This window comes from Propithecus coquereli, unplaced genomic scaffold, assembly GCF_000956105.1.
Source record: "Propithecus coquereli isolate 6110/MARCELLA unplaced genomic scaffold, Pcoq_1.0 Scaffold426, whole genome shotgun sequence".
In the NCBI taxonomy this organism is placed as follows: Eukaryota; Metazoa; Chordata; class Mammalia; order Primates; family Indriidae; genus Propithecus; species Propithecus coquereli.
The window spans coordinates 793,516-809,136 of record NW_012150019.1 but is presented as its reverse complement, the minus strand read 5'-3'; the positions used below and the strand labels follow the sequence as shown (position 1 = coordinate 809,136).

Below are 15,621 nucleotides of genomic sequence, written 5' to 3'. Positions count from 1 at the left end.
CCAAGGCCCAGAGTGTTTACGGACATCTAATAACAAAAAGCAAAGCAGGGAACCGGCTCCGGGGATGTGCTTCCGAAATCCTTGTTCCCATTGCACTCCCAGCCTGGACAGGGCTGGATGGGCTTGAGGGCCCCCGGGATGGGAAGCATGGCCGAGGAGCCAGGGCCGCCCTCTGGAGGGAGGAGAGGTCCAGTTCCTGGGAGCCCCAGTTCCAGGTTGCTATAGTCACTCCTTCTGTTTTCACCCCAAACACAGCAATGGCCGGGGTGAGGGGAGCGTTGCCTGGCTGGACATGTGAGGTTCTTCCTCCTTCCTTTAGGCCTGGGCTTATGGCCCAGGCAGCCCCCGTCCAGTCATCTGGGCTCTGAGCCCAGGCCCAGCTCACACCCTCCGCTGACCCAGGACACTCCCGCAGGGTAGGGCCTGAGGCACTGCTGGACAGGAGCAGCTGGAGGGGGTCCCACCCGGTTGGGCTGAGACCGACCCCTTGCTCTAGCCCGCTCTCTTTCCTGCTCATTAGCCTGCAGTCTTTTCTGCCAGCCCCATTCTGGTGGTTTCCCTCATCTGGACTCAAGTCTCAGCCTCCTCCAGTGTAGGGCTGAGAGGACATCCCGCAACTTCCCCTTCCCCATGGCAGCTCCCTTCCTGGGCTCAGAGCTCTCTGGCCCGGGTTCCCATTGTTTGTGTGAGCTGCTCATGCTGGCAAGCAAGAGGAGGAAGGCAGAACCTGCGAGAGACGGGGACCCAGGGGCCGCTCACCCTGAAGGGCGTGGGGCCCCCCGTCTTTCCTGTTTACTCAGACACATTCCAGGGATCTGTATCCTCTGGTCTGTCACGCCACGGGACATCCCTGCTAGACACAGACATGCTTCAGTATTGCAGGGGACGGGGCAAGGGGATGACGTGAGGTCTGTATTCCCACACCCACCCCACCCCAGAGCCGGCCATGCCTTCAGCGCTTGAGTCTTTGATGCTGGCCCGATAGAAGCCACTTTCCCCCCCAAACTCCTCACCATGAGCCCGAAAGGCAGCCACCATTCCTACAACTCCCTCCAAGTTGTTTATTCAATAATAAAAAAGGAGATATGCACACACACAGGCCTGGTCTCCCTCCACCACCCTCCGTTACTCCCATAACTAGCGCTAAAATGTAAAAACTTCCCTTGTCCCACCTGGGGACTAAATTCCCACCTCCACCCTCCAAAGAGAGAAACAAAAGAATGAAGAGTACACAGGAGCCCACCCACCCCAAAACTGAACCTCACTCATGCCCTCAAAGAAAGAAGCAGGGACTGGCGGTTCACCGCAATGACAGAAACCCTATTATGATGAGAAGAGGGGAACCCCCCACCTCAAATAAGTGCTTAACCCCCACTCTGTCTTTCCTTCACCAATTTCCCCAAGCCCAGGGATTAGGGAAATTGCAAACAGTCCCACTGGGTCACCCTGTCCCCACCCCTAGTTCTAAGTCGGTGTGCATGGCAGAGGTCAGGGATGGCTGAGGTAGAGGGGCTGCTGGGAGGCCTGGTGGGCCTGGCTGGCTGCAGAGGCTGGCAAGGGGCCACCTGTGGCATTGCCCGGGGTCGGGGATGGCTGTTTTCGGAGCGAGGGGGGCACCGTGGAGGTCTTGATGTGAATCACCCTGGTGTCCATGACCTCACACTCGATCTGCATCATCTCCTCATAGTCTCCTGGGGCCCCCCGGCCTGACAGGGTCTCTGTGAGAAGGGGAGAGTTAAGGAGAGGACATGGGGGAGGGGTCAGAAAAGTAGAGGTGAGCAGGGAGGAAAGGAAAGGGCAACCGTGAGAGGCAGAGCCACCGTGGGAGTTAATTGGGATGGCAGGGAGGGAATTGGTGCAGGGAGAAGAAAAGGGATAGGAAAGGAAATGACATTGATCAATGTGGGGTCACACAGGAGAGGACATCAAGAGAAAAAAGGAAGTGAGAGTCTGGCAGGTTCCCAGCCCACTGTCTCTGCCCAGCACCCACCCAGGCACCTTTACCAGAGGTGGACCCACACCCTCATCTTCCCCCATCGAAGGCTCCTGCATTTTCTTCTTCTCCCACCCGCTTCCTGCTCCTTCTCCCCTGTGAGTCTAGCATCTCTCCAGACGCCCCACTCCTCTCCCCCTCCCGGCTTCGCTCCCCATGCTGGATCTCCCTGTTGGAACTTCGCCCCCCTCAATTTCAGGACCTCCCCCACACCTAGCAGGGAAAGAATTACCATTGGGGGCCATGGCGGGCATCACCAGGGACATCTTGGGCCGGGAGGTCTTGTTGTGGCTGATGGCGGGGAGCAGCAAGTGGTCCTGGGGAACAGAGGGGCCAGACTGGGAGGGTTGAGGAAAAGACACCAACAGGCTCCCCAGCCCCACTCCACACCCTTCCAGTGAAGACAGACTGCTGGGGAGTCCAGCTGCTAGAGACGGGGTGGGCGGAGGAACTCACCCTCCGGAAGGAGACAACATAAAACGTGTCTTCCCGTCGGTCAATGGCATCCAAGAACTCTGGCTGGGAACGGTCTGGGTGGCGATACAGCTGCAGCTGGCCTGCAGAATCCCTAGGCAGGTGGGGAAACAGGATTTGGGGGGAACTAAGCCCAGTGTCCAGTCCCTACTGGAGAAGAGGGTGGGATAAAAGAAAAAGACACGAGACCCCCCAATAGATGAGACAGGCATAATCCTGTTGGTGACAATGATGACAAGCACGGGACAGCTGCTGGGGGTATAGCACTTGAGAGAATCTCACTTAATAAACAGCCCCCAAAACTCACCTTTCTAGGGGTCCAGGGGGTTGGGTGGGGACTGCCTTAACTGGAAGTGACTTCTTCCATAGCTGAGATTTCTGGAAGGAGAAGTATCTAAGGATTTGAAGAGGGTGAAGGGAAAAGGGAAAGAGACAGACGACCCCTAGAAGCTGATGCCACCTCACACCCATCTCTCCACTTCCCCCAAACGATCCCGCAAACCTCCGCAATGAGACGCCCACTCAAAATCCCCAGGGCACTCGGCCCTTGTCTTTAAGGGGCTTTCTTTGGACCAGCCCTGCCCCCTCCTACCTGTCTCTCCTGGGCCCTCTGAGGGATCTTCCGCCGGCCTCTCTGGTGGCGCTGGACCCAGCCACTCAGCTCGTCAGCAAGCCTGGGGTAGTAGAGGAAGCTCAACACCTCCGTGCCAGGCCAAGATTCCACTTCCCTTGCCCCCCCAAAGGAGTGAGAAGAGAGGGCAGGGAGAGCTGGCGCTTTGGGACACAGGCCAGCCAGGCTGTCTGCAGAGGGCCTCGGGAGGACAGCGGAGGAGGATGCCCCAGCCGTGAACCCCTCACACCTCAGAGACTCGGTGCGGTTGAAGTGCCGGCAATCGGAGGAGAGGAAGAGCTGGTCTAGATCTCTCAGTAGCAGCTCCTTGGCCCTGCCAGGGAAGGCTGTCAGGTTCCTGGAGTAAGACAGGGAGGTGGCGATGCTTGGAGGCTGCCCGGCACTCCGGCATCAACGAAGGAGGCAGTCACCACGAGAGAACGGCTTTGGTTCCCGCTCACCAAAAGCAGCTTTTAGGGAGAACACTCACTCAATCATATCCCTAAAGGAGACGGGGCCTCTCCCTCCTCACCTGAAACTAGGCTGGTCCGAGGGGCCAGGCTGGGGCTCCTCAGGGCTGTGGGAGGATCCCTGGAGGGGTTCAGCTCCATGAAGTGGCTCTTGCTCTGAGAACTCCAGCAAGTGTCTCTGGGGCCGAGGCTCCCCCTGACTGACACGAGGAGAGACGGGAGCTGGGGGAGGCTCACTGACACTGTGGATGAGCAAGGACAGAGCATGATGAGGAATCAGCTTTGTCAAGTGTCTAGTTGAGAGCAAGGGCTCTGCGAGCATGGGCGCTCCTTCGTAGCGAGGTAACCCAGCATGTAAGCAAAGCCCTGCATCTGGAGTGGACACTGTGTGCATCTTGGAATTGACGCACGTAAGTGGGACAGGGTATTGCTGCTTTTCCTCCTCCGGGTAAGGGTAGCCCTAGAAGCAGGCTTAAGTTTAGCCCCTAAAAAAACAGTTCATGAGAGACCCTTCCTAGCACCCTGAGGTAAGTATGGCAATGTAACTGTGAATAAAGAAAACAGAATAAAACAGCATGTCAAATGAGCGGGTCCGGTGCTAACCACTAGGCATGAGTTTGCCTCCTTCCGGTCCCGCCCCCGCTGGAAGCAAAGGAGTGGGAGGGACCCTATGAAGTGCCTCTAACAGCTCACACCTCCTTGCAATTGTCAGAAGTGAAACCTTGGATCCATCAGACCAGAGTAAAGAGGTGTCCCATGGAAGAAGAAGACCCAAGCCCCCGTGGAGGGGCCAGCCTTTAGGCGATCTAAAATATCTGTTTAAGGAAAAGGGAAAGATGAAAGTGTTGATATTTTTGCTAATCTTTCTTTGGTTATTTGTTCTGTTTATAGGATGGAGAGACAACTCCGTAGTGCAGATTTCCCCGGGCTTTCACCTCTTCCGTCAATCTGTCTTGCTGCTGGGTTCGTCATCCGAAACCTTGTCCGGTGCTGTACGTGATTGCTGAATTTACAGACGCCAGTCTCTCGGATCATCTACGGGGTGCACCTAATAGCTCTGCACTCAGAGGTCCCATGTTTCTTTTCTAACCCTGCCCTGGATCCCGGACACTGTGTGCAAGGCGACAGTCCGTTTCACCTTGTCAATCCTCACAGGTGTAGTTGTTGCTTGTGACTTTTTTCACCTGGTAATCTGTTGACGTAAATATACTGCCAAAGCTTTGCAATGGCATATGTAAGTCTAAACCTTCCATCTGAAACACTGCCCCAGTTTAACAGGAAGTAGCTCGGTAACTATGTCGCCCCTCCTCCCTTAGATATGGAAAGGTAAAGTGGACAGGGGGAGTATGTTATAGTGGGAATGACCTGAGAAAAAATGGCAAAAATGTTTTCTGTCTCTTTAAAACCTCATTCACTCTTTTTGAGAACTAAAACCTGCATCTCTGCATCAGGCCAGTGGTCAGGAGGGGCGATGTCTTTTGTTCTTTGTGCTACAGGAGACGGCTCAGCAGAACAGTCCGGAGCTGTCCATGGCGGGAGGTATGGGTGGGCCTCGCAGGTGGATAGAGGTCACAGGGGAGACTGGACAGATCACAGTATAGCCTGAAGCCAAGGACCCGCCCTTTAGAAGCTCTATATTTCTGCTTATTATTAAGACAATGGCATTTCAGACAGCAGTTTCCACCTTCCTCATTTGTCAGCAAATTAATAAACTCCTCTTTCCTTCTCAAAAAAACAAAACCAAACAAACAAAAAAAAGAGTAAGGGCTCTGCAGACGAGTCCTCAGTTCCCGTCTGTTATACAAGACTGAGTCTCTCCACCTGCGAGATGGGAATGAGAGTGGTCCCGACACAAGAAAAGGAGAGTGCTTAACCTGGAGCCGGGAACTCAGTAAGCACTGAATAGTCACTACTTTTATCAGCCACCACATGACGTACCACCTATTAGAGAAATGACGGAGCAAGAAGGGGCCGGCGGATACGCCCCGGTGTGTGTAAGTGGCAGGAAATGGACTGGGCCACAGCAGGCAGTTGGGTGGCTGTGAGGGCTGAGCCACCCGCAGGGCTCTCTGGAAGCAAGGGGGCCTCACCTGGCAGGTCCAAAGTTGAAGGTAATGAATAGAAGGAAGACCATAATGCAGACCACCTTCCTGTTCCCAGACTCTAACTTGAGCTTGCTGTTCTAAGGTGCAAAGGAGGAGACGAGAGAGACGGCAGTCATCCTAAGGAGCTGGTATTCCTGCCGGTCTCCCAAGGACACGCCAGTCTCACCTCAGCCAGCAACGCCTCCAGCCGCCGCCGGAGGGCAGCATTCTCCCGGCGGAGCTGCTGGTTGTCCGCCAGGACCGCTTGCAGCCGAGCCTCCAGCCCCTGCAGATACTCTTTCTTCTTTCTCCGGGACTGGCAGGCTGACTCCCGGTTCTTGATCATTCGCTGCTGCCGCTTCAGCAGCTTTGCCTGGGCACCCAGAAGGTCAAAGAGAGAATGACAGATGAATTGGAGACAGACCATGCCCCCAAATGCCAGGGACTGATCACCGAAGCTCACATGGGCCATTCCCCTGCCTTCCTGACTTCTGCCTACACTGCTGGAGAAGGACTTTTCCTCTCTACTAAAACATTCCAGGGAAGGGGGCCCTTCTCTCAACTATTCCCAGCTAGTGCTCCTCAGACGTGGGAAAAATCAGACTGTAGGAGGAACTTCCTCTATCCTGGTGGAACCTCTTTCCTTGGTGGGTCTTCCGGGTCTTCCTTCTTTCAACCCTCCTTTTTAGGCCCCCAAATTTAACCTTGCTATACTTAAAGATCAGTTTACCCTAGGAAGTGGCCTCCCTCCCTCAATGACTGCCACAGGCATAACACAGTATGACTTCCCTGCCTTTGATTTACTGAGATCACTCCCATTTCTTCATCTACAGTGACAGCAAACCTAAGAACCCTCAATTACATGGAGTTTACACTCACATGGAAACAGGAGTCTACTCTGACCGCCAGGATCATCTGATGGATCTGCTTCCTCACTTTTTGCTCCTGGGTCTCAACTGCTTCCTTATCCGACAGTTCTCTCTGTGACAGACATCCCTCTCCCTCCCCAGTACTCACGTCCACCTCAGGCGGGCAGGAGTTCCCAGGCATGGGAGCCGGAACAATGCTCTTCCTCTCAGGCCGTGGAACAGACGGGGTTGGCCCTTCAGCCTGGACTCGAATAGCACCCTGGATGAGGACAACTGGGGACACTGGGGCAAGTGAGCAGAAGGAGGTCAGAGTGCTGTGCGTTGGGTGGGGTCCTTGTGCTCACACCCACACCCGAGCGCCCAAGGGTTGGAGCCTCCCTGTGAGCTTCCCGACAAGGTCAATGCAGCCCTTTCTCCTTCTCCAGTACCTGGCGGTGGCTGGACAAGGGGCTGCAGAAGGACGGTGGTGCTGGGAGGCACAGCTCTGGGAGGCATTGGGACGGTGGTGAGCACCACAGGTTTGGGCTGTAGTGGCGGTTTCCGCGTGAGTGGCGCTTTGACTGAAGGAAGGTGACAGGAAGGAAAGAACGAAGGGATATCAGGACTACAGCCTCTCACCGGAAACCCCGTGTGTCAGGAGGCCCCGTTACCTGAGGAGCCTTCAGGGCATGGGCCCATGCTGATCTGGACGGCTCCAAGTGAGGGGGCTGGCACATCCCACAGGAGGCACCCTGGAGGGGAAGGGGACTCTGTCTTCACTTCCAGTACTTCCTCTCCTATAAAAGCCTACGCGGGGCATTCCGGAGAGACGTTAGTCAGGAGGAGTGTTGAGGAGAGGGAGCTGAAGAAGAGACAGGAAGAACTCACTGGCGCACCTGGAGGGAGGAAAGGTGGTAGATGCTCACCTGGCTGGAGGAGTCTGCTGAGAGGAGGGAAGCCTCAGAGTTGATGGAGGAAGATGGAGAGACAGGTTCTCGCTTGGTCTGGACATCTGTGGGGTGGCAGGATGAGACATAATGCTGGATACCAGGTAAACACTGAAGGGTATGAGGGTTAAGATGGGGAATGGGTCAGTTCTCTTTGTAGCCGAGAATCAAGCTCTCTGGCCCTAGACTAGGCAGGCAATCCAGAAGGGGAAGCCGTGGAGCCGCTGGTCTGCTGGCTCTCCTCCTCCTCTTTGCCCAGGACTTGCCTTTCTCCTTCGGTGGCTCCTCCGACTTTTCTCATGCCTGCTCAGCTTTCCTCAAGGCTGTCCCTGCCCTTCTGCTCTTCCTCTTTCTTCCGCACAGACCTCATCCATTCACATAGTAGCGGGGTCTCCAGCATTCACACGGCCCCAATTCCTGTCTTCCTGGATTTCCACCGCGTGCCGGCCCACCCTGTCTCCAAGTGACAGCCACCAAATACGCATCTCCACCTGCTGCTCATCTGCACCTGGCCCTGGCTCCCAAGCTGCCTGCTGGTCACCTCCATTCTCACGCCCAGCATTCACCCCAGTTCAGCTGGCCTTGAACGAGGCTTCCTGACCCTGCCTTCACACAAGTTCTCCTCCCAGGAACCAAACTGTGAAGCCTCAGTCACCTCCAAGCCTTCGTGGCCTCTGTTAAATCTATCTTTGTGACTTGTCGAATGCTCCATGAAAGCAAACGCTATCACCTGGGAACTTATTTTTAAAAAAAAGAAAACAAAACAAATGCTAGGACCCATGTGGGTGAAATAAAACCCTCCTGAGGCCAGACTCAGCCCACAGGTCAAAAGTCCTTCACTACCTCTGGTCGACACCACTCACTTTGGTGCTTAATTATTTGATCACTAAGATTGCTATTTTAAAACTTCAATTTATAGTTTGGAATAGAGAATACAGTCATATGGTATAAACTCCAAAGGAACAAAGGGGAATTCAGTGAAAAGTGAATCTCCTTCCCTTCCCTGTCCCCCAGCCACCCAGATCCCCTCCTCGGAGGTGACCACAATGAGACATATTTAACCATGATGTGTTATAACCCTCGCAACACTCTCCGCAATCAAGGAGTATGATTCATGTCTATCGTGCAAAGTCACCAACAATCTTTTTGCTACTAAAAGCGTTAATTCTTATTTTGTGTGTCCTCTTTGTAGCACTGAATAATCTGCCGGATATGATCCGTCTGTCCCTCCAAATCTACTCTCCATCCTTCCCTGCCCAGCTCCCAGGCCCAGGCAGAACCCGAATGGACTGCATCGGTGGGCTCCCCTGCCCCCCAGCTTCTGGCTGGAGTTCAGCCAGTGAGAGGTAGTGCCAGGAGACCCAGAAGGCACTTTGAAATCAATAATCAACATGTCCAACATTGAATTCATCATCTTCTCTGACCAGAAAGCTTCTGCTTTTGCAGTCTTTATCCAGTCAGCAATAGCATTACCCCCAGCAGCTACCCTAGCCAGAAATCCAGGCGTCCTCTTGACTCCTAAGCTCTCCAGTGCCCACGAGGGCACCACATCTCATCCATTCTACTTCATTCTTCCTCAATTCTGCCTTCTTCTCAGCCCCAGAATATCGTGCATGATTAACTGCATACGCCTCTTCCTTGGTCCTCCTGCCTTCCGTCCTGTCTCTCTGCAACCTGTTCTCTACTCTGCCACTAGTCATCTTCCTGATCATTTTGCTCTCCTGCTGAATTCTTCAAGGGCTCTCAGGGCTCTCAACTGCCCACAGGTTAAAAGCTAAGAGCCCATTAGCAGGAACCCCACCTGGCCCTGTAGCCTCTGCAGCTCCTCACCAATCCCCACATTCTCCACACATCCACTCCGAAGAGACACAGGTTCCTTACGCATTCACAAGTCAACACCCAAATTCTCCTTCTGCTAATTTCTATGTGTCCTTCAAAACGTGGCTCAGGAAATCCTTCCTCCAGGAGCATGTCCCAGTTCCAGATCCAGCCCCAATCTGGTTCAGATGCCCCCTCTTATGAGCTTTCATGATCCCCTCTAACGATCTCTATCCTAGAATTACCATGTCTGTATTGACTGGTACTTGTCTTTCTCTCCCTACTACACTACAGGGCTCTCGAGTGAGCGTGGTGGTCAAGTCTTGTTCATCTTGCATTCTCAGCACCTGCCTAGTATCCAGCAAGCAGTAGGTACTCAAATATTTATTAAATATTTATTAAATAAATGCATAAGAATAAACACACTGGGGAACACTTTAAAGGTAGGATAAATACTGTTAATTGTAGATTCTAGAAGTTGAGTATGTGGTATTCCAACCTTTCTGCATGTTTGAAAATTTTTACAATAGAGTATTAGGGGAAAAAATAACACAGATAAATGTGCCCTAAACTGTCCACAAGTTTTAGTTTTTTGTTTTTTTTGAGACATAGTCTCACTCTGTCACCTGGGCTAGAGTGCAGCAGTGGGATCATAGCTCACAGCAACTCCAAACTCCTGGGCTTAAGTGATCCTCCTGCCTCAGCTTCCTGAGTAGCTGGAATTACAGGTGCTGCCACCATGCCTAGTTAATTTTTCTATTTTTACTAGAGATGGGGTCTTGCTCTTGCTTGGGCTGGTCTTGAACTCCTGAGCTCAAGCTATCCTCCTGCCTTGGCCTCCCAGAGTGCTGGGATTACAGGTATGAGCCACCGCACCTGGCCTGTCCACAGGTTTTTTAAAAACGCAAAGTAATGGTAAGTTGAATGACACAACACAGTACTAGGAACAAGAAAAAGAAAAAATCATCTCCATCTTGTCAACATTGCCCTTGCTGCAGTTTACTAAAATTCTCCCTCTTCCTTCTACATTCTCTCCTGGTTATCTGCCACTTCCCCTGGCAACTTTTTCCTCCCTGTCCTGCTGCCTGCATCCCCTCCCTCCATCTACACACATACACACAGCAGTATACATTCTCCCTTGGTAAAGCCTGGAGATGGGGCAGGCTGTTATTACCTGAGGGATCATCAGAGGTGTGGCCCACATTGACCTGCATGGTTTCAAATGAGGATGTTGGATCTGGATCATCTCCCGGGAGGCAGAGTGAGGGTGCCAAGGACTCTGTCTTCACATGTAGCACCTCCCCTACTCCAAGGGCCTGAGTAAGAGTTGGGGTAGAGCAGGAGGGCAGAAAGAAGGGCAGAAACCAAGGGAGGTGTTGAGAGTAAGAGCAAGAACAAAAGCTTTAGTGCTTAGAAACCATCAATTATTTGACATTCTGGTCTGAATGGTACTCAGCATCCCCCTAAGCTGTCTCTGGCCCCTTGTTCTTTCTTTCTACTTTATTTCTGGGAGGGCTGATGAAGCCTCAGTGATTTCAACATGGCCTTAGCATGGACAACTTGGGCAAGAACAGTTCCAAAATTCGCAGTAGTTAACAACTCTCTTCTTCCCAGCCCCACCACTGCTGCCACCGATCTCTGTATATTAACAAGACTCCATCTTCACTTCTAGATAAACAGAGTGGAGATGTAGAAAATGAAGATTTTTTTTTTTTTTTAGACAGAGTCTCTTTTTCCCGGGCTAGAGTGAGTGCCATGGCGTCAGCCTAGCTCACAGCAACCTCAAACTCCTGGGCTCAAGCAATCCTTCTGCCTCAGCCTCCCGAGTAGCTGGGACTACAGGCATGCGCCACAATGCCCGGCTAATTTTTTCTATATATTTTTAGTTGTCCGATTAATTTCTTTCTATTTTTTTTTAGTAGAGACGGGGTCTCGCTCTTGCTCAGGCTGGTTTTGAACTCCTGAGCTCAAACAATCCGCCCGCCTCCGCCTCCCAGAGAGCTAGGATCACAGGCGTGAGCCACCGCGCCCAGCCTGAAAATGAAGATATTAAGGAAATGGCAAAGGCAAGGAAGGAGTGCCCCCCAACCCCATGACTCATAGCACACAAATCCTGTCTTCAGGATTTGGGTGAAGGCAGTGAAGCAGAGTCCCTGCCACAGGGAGTAGAAGGAGGGAGATGGCTCTCACCTGGCTGGAAGGCTCTGTGGAGAGCCGTGATGACTCGGAGCTGATGGAGGAAGAAGAACAGGGGGAAGATGGCTCAGACTTCACTTGAAGATCTGGAGGAAAGAGGGTTAGAAAATAATCAGGAAACAGAGCCTGAGAAGAGTCCGAAAAGTGCCCAAGGACATGGGGGTGGGGATTCCTTCACCACGGCAAGGGGGAAGGAACATACATAAGGGATTAAAGGAGACAGGAGTACACAGGCACTTAAGTGGAGGTGTGAAGATACAGAAAATTACGTAGTTTCTGGGGGTCGGGAAAATGAGGATCCCTGGAAGGACGAGGGAACAACAAAGGCTATCTTACCTGGGAAGATAGGCAGGAGGTCCCATGGGGGTTCCGGGGGGGTGGCATCCATCTCCACGTCCAGCGAGCTGCTGTCAAACTGAATAAGAAAGGATATCAGAGGACAGGAATGTGAGAAAGTCGAGGTGACTCTAGATGAGCTCTGGCCTGGGGATGAATCCAGATGCTGGGACCACTCCCACCCACAAAGGGTTGGAGAAAGGCTGGGAGCACAATACCGGGACATTCTGCTCCTGGCAACGGAAGAGCTGCGTCTGCTCCTCAGCCACTTCATCCAGGCCGGTATATAAGGTGCTGTCTGCAAGAAGTGCTGAGTGTCAAGGGGTCGTCCGGTGGCCCAGCCTACAGACGCACACGAGCCCCCGCCCCAGCCCTCATTGGCTCTGCTCGGCCAAACCCACCGCCCGCCCACTTGAAAAGTGATACAACCAAAGAGCTTCGGCCCCTCCTTCCCCGACCCCGGAACAACTCGACGTTCCCGCGGGGAGCGGAGGTCTTCTCCCACTCCCGCATCCCCCGAATGCACGAGCCCCCTGCTCTGCCCTCCTTCAGACGGTGGATTCCTTATTCGCCCAGCTTTCCTCTTTGGGCCTCCGCTTCCTTCCCGCAAGCCTCAGGGACACAATTTGCCATAGCCCTCTCCCCTCCCTGGGGCCTCACTCCGCAGACCCCAGTCCTCCGGGCTCAGCAGGTTATCGGCGAAAAAACGCGTCGGGTCCGCAATCTCGCTGAGGAGCATCAGCTCCGCCATCTTTCCCCCCCACCCCCCAACCATGAGACGGTTCCCAAGGCCCGCCTCTCCCCATCATCAACTAATCGGCTGACTCTTTCGTAAAAGGGGGCGTCCCGGAAGCCCTACCGACCAGTAAGAGACCTGGGTGCTGAGCACATGAATCAATAGAAGAGACGGCCGTATAGGCGGGGCCAGTGGGAGCATCGCAGCGGGAAGTAGCTGTTCGAGACCGAACCGGGCTGTAAAGTTGGCGCATGCGCCAGGGGGCCCCAGCGATAAAGAGCGTGGGAGATGTAGTTCCCACGATTTAAAAGGTCGGCATTACCCCCAAGCCAGTCCTCAACTTAGAAGTTAACTTCTAGGTGTCTTCGGAGATGGATAAGCCCCTCAAAAGAGGGGCACTGAGACCACTGTTACATCTCCTAGGAAGGCAAAAGCTGGGATTGGGATATGGGCTGAAACTTTACCCCTGCCTCCCCACCCGCAATCTCACAGCACAGACCACAATTCACAGGTTCCTGTCTCTTTTAAGGTGTAATTTTTAATCAGCCAAACATCTTGCGCAGACCCTGAGCCAGCCCTGCACCCTGTTTTTTTGCCTGAATGACCACCTTCCCCAGTTCCTCCTGGGCTGCCCGGTTTTTGGGGTCTATAGCCAGCACCTTCTTGAGGTCAGCAGTTGCCTTTTCCAGGTTCCCCAGGGCAGCCTGAGCAACCCCTCTTCGGTATAAGGCCTTTAAATGGCCAGGCTCCCGCTCCAACACCCGGTCACAGTTCTGGGCTGCCAACTGGGGCTGCCCTAGCAGCAACTGACAGGCAGCCAGATTGGCATGAAGAACAGTTCGTTCTGGAGGGCCAGGTGGAGGTAAAGTCAGCAGCAGGCGAAGAGCTCGTCCATAGCATCGGGCAGCCCCTGCAGGGTTCCCAGCTCGAAATAGTTCTGTGCCCCTTGCACGTTCTTCCGTGGCCAGAGCCTCCTTCTCGCTGGTCTCCAACTCCCAGGAGTCCCGGCCCTCAGTGAAGGAGGCCAGAGTGAGCCTGACAGGAGGTCTAGAGTGTCCAGGGAACTGAAGCTCTGCTTCCTCACCTTGACACATGGACTCCAAGCATTTCTCTAAGAGTTCCCCCCAAGTTTCCTCCCTCCATGGTCCTACACCCATTGTTAGCTCTGTCCAGCCCTCTGGCAGCCCTGACCCAAAAGAAAACCCAAAAGCCAGTACCCGGCAGCGGGAGCCTAGCTTGGGTTTGTCCAAGCCACAGCCACGGACTATGATCTTCTTGACAAAGCTCCCATCGGGACAGTACCAGAGTTCAGAAGCTTGAAGGGCTTCTGGTATCTCACTGGTTGATCCATGAGACTTATCAGAGTCTCCTTCAAGTTCAACGACAAGTTTTTCAGTTCCTTGAGTATTCTCTAGAATGTTTCTGGCTGGATCTAGACTCATTCCCAGATCAAGGGTTTCAGTAGGAGGGTCTCGGGGCTGCTGCCTAATCTGAGTAGTTGAATCAAGGTTCTTCCGCGAGTTCTTTTCCCTTTGTTGTTGCGGCTGAGGGGTGTCCTTTTCTCCCATTGGACTAGCTGGTGGCGTCTCCATTTGGTTGCCTGGTCCCTTCCACCGTGAGTGAACAGTTTGGTCAGAAAGGAATGGACCCGGCGGTCGAGGTCAGCACCTGAAAAGAAATCCAAACCAGTGCTAACTGCAGGACTCTTATTTAGACTCCTTTCTCGTCCTTTCTCATTCTTCTGAGACTCAGGCCCCTAGTCTTGAAAGTCCCCAATTGTTTTTCCTCCAAAAATCTGCCCTGCTCGAGGCTCCGTTCCACCGAGACCTAATTTAGAACTATAAATTCCACAATTCCCTGCGGTTCTGGTAGCCGCTGCAACTACGGACTCCCAGTTGGGTCAGTAACTACCTGGGCGGCCAAAGCGCCTAGCATGGTGGCAGGAAGCCGGACCATTCGAATCACCGCTCCTTCTAAAGCCAAGTGCTTACTGAATACGGTCCTCGGAGTCTTGCCCCCGGCGGAGTGGGCGGCCGGGGGACCCGAGCAGCTGCGAGGAATATTGACAACTAATCCTGGAACCCGCGAGATTGAGAGGCTAGTCAAATTCCTGGCAGCCAATCGGGGGAGCGGGAGAGGTCTGGTTAGCCCGCCTATCGGGCAAGACGTCACTTCCTCTGCTACTGCGAAGCTTCAGACCGTAGCAACCGAACTAGGCCGAAGCAACCGAACTAGGCCGAATCGAACCGAACTTGGCGAGGTTACCAGCTTAAGAGTCACAGCGTAGAGAAGCCCTTGAATGGGAAACTGGGGCGAATGAGGATTGAGTGGAGAATGGCAGAGGTGGTTGTAAATGATAATGGCGGCAGTCCTTTGATCGGGCGACCTCAGCCTCCTGTGCTACTATCCCTATGTTCGGAGCTCCTAGCAGGGTTATCCCCTGTCTGTTCCTTTGCCCGTGCAATCCAGAGTGCTCCGAGATAAAACCTCGGACCTCTTTCTCTCCAACCGGCCCTATTCCCTAGGGAAACCCCCTGAGGCTTTTCCTTACCTTTCCTTCCCCTCGTATCCATCATTGCCTTTCAAGCCCTCCTTCGTCAAGGAATCTTAGACGGTGCTTTTCAAACCTTAAAATGGATACACATCATTGGGGAACTTGCTAAATTGCAGAATATGATTTAGGAAGTCTAGGATGGCACCTGTGATTCTGCATTTCAGCAAGCTTCTGGATGATTCTGATGCTGCTGGTCCATGAACCACTACACTTTGAATAGCATGATTCTAGAATAACCTCATCCCATTCTCTTCACCCCTTGCTCTGTGCCTCTTCAGTTTGTCCTACATTTGGCATATATAACTGGTATAACCTGCTCCACTGGGGGTAGCAGGTCCTCCTCCTCCTCCTCCTAATAGAAGATGTAGATCCCTTTTGTGATTCAGCCTTGCTCCTCCAGCTACCTGCACCAGCTGGGCTGCCACAGCTTTTCAGGGAAGAAGAATCCCACTTTCAGCACCTCCCGTTGGCTCCTTCAGTTTGCTCTCTAACACCCCACCACTGTGCCTCAGACTACAAGAACCATGCCAGGACAGCCAAGAGGGGAGGCAGTTT

The 15,621-nt window shown here is 53.3% G+C and overlaps 2 protein-coding genes across 3 annotated transcripts; both read right to left on the bottom strand.

The window, feature by feature from the left end:
- Positions 1 to 1,043: 1,043 nt before the first annotated feature.
- On the bottom strand, positions 1,044 to 12,567 carry ATF6B (activating transcription factor 6 beta). Of its 2 annotated transcripts, none has more exons than XM_012653670.1 (18): positions 12,446 to 12,567; positions 11,995 to 12,074; positions 11,777 to 11,855; positions 11,435 to 11,526; positions 10,419 to 10,560; positions 7,406 to 7,491; positions 7,151 to 7,286; positions 6,929 to 7,060; positions 6,649 to 6,782; positions 5,819 to 6,004; positions 5,638 to 5,729; positions 3,610 to 3,789; positions 3,328 to 3,435; positions 3,060 to 3,141; positions 2,775 to 2,845; positions 2,450 to 2,561; positions 2,226 to 2,310; positions 1,044 to 1,718 (listed from the first exon to the last, which is right to left on the bottom strand). In XM_012653670.1, the coding sequence occupies exons 1-18, from the start codon at positions 12,549 to 12,551 to the stop codon at positions 1,489 to 1,491; spliced, it is 2,133 nt and encodes a 710-aa protein (XP_012509124.1). In that variant the 5' UTR covers positions 12,552 to 12,567; the 3' UTR covers positions 1,044 to 1,488. The 2 variants fall into 2 exon arrangements, with proteins under 2 accessions (XP_012509124.1, XP_012509123.1); XM_012653669.1 differs by having other exon boundaries at positions 12,437 to 12,554.
- Positions 12,568 to 13,030: 463 nt separating this feature from the next.
- Positions 13,031 to 14,305, bottom strand: FKBPL (FK506 binding protein like). Its single transcript, XM_012653667.1, has one exon. It carries the CDS (start codon positions 14,102 to 14,104, stop codon positions 13,055 to 13,057), a length of 1,050 nt encoding a protein of 349 aa, XP_012509121.1. The 5' UTR covers positions 14,105 to 14,305; the 3' UTR covers positions 13,031 to 13,054.
- Positions 14,306 to 15,621: the final 1,316 nt, after the last annotated feature.

Coding starts and splice junctions, on each gene's coding strand:
- ATF6B (XM_012653669.1), bottom strand. CDS start 12,551: ATGGTTGGGGGGTGGGGGGGAAAGATGGCGGAGCTGATGCTCCTCAGC. Junction 3,436..3,609: donor TCGGACCAGCCTAGTTTCAG/GTGAGGAGGGAG, acceptor GTCTTACTCCAG/GAACCTGACAGCCTTCCCTG. Junction 1,719..2,225: donor GCCCGCCATGGCCCCCAATG/GTAATTCTTTCC, acceptor CCCTTCTCACAG/AGACCCTGTCAGGCCGGGGG.
- FKBPL (XM_012653667.1), bottom strand. CDS start 14,104: ATGGAGACGCCACCAGCTAGTCCAATGGGAGAAAAGGACACCCCTCAG.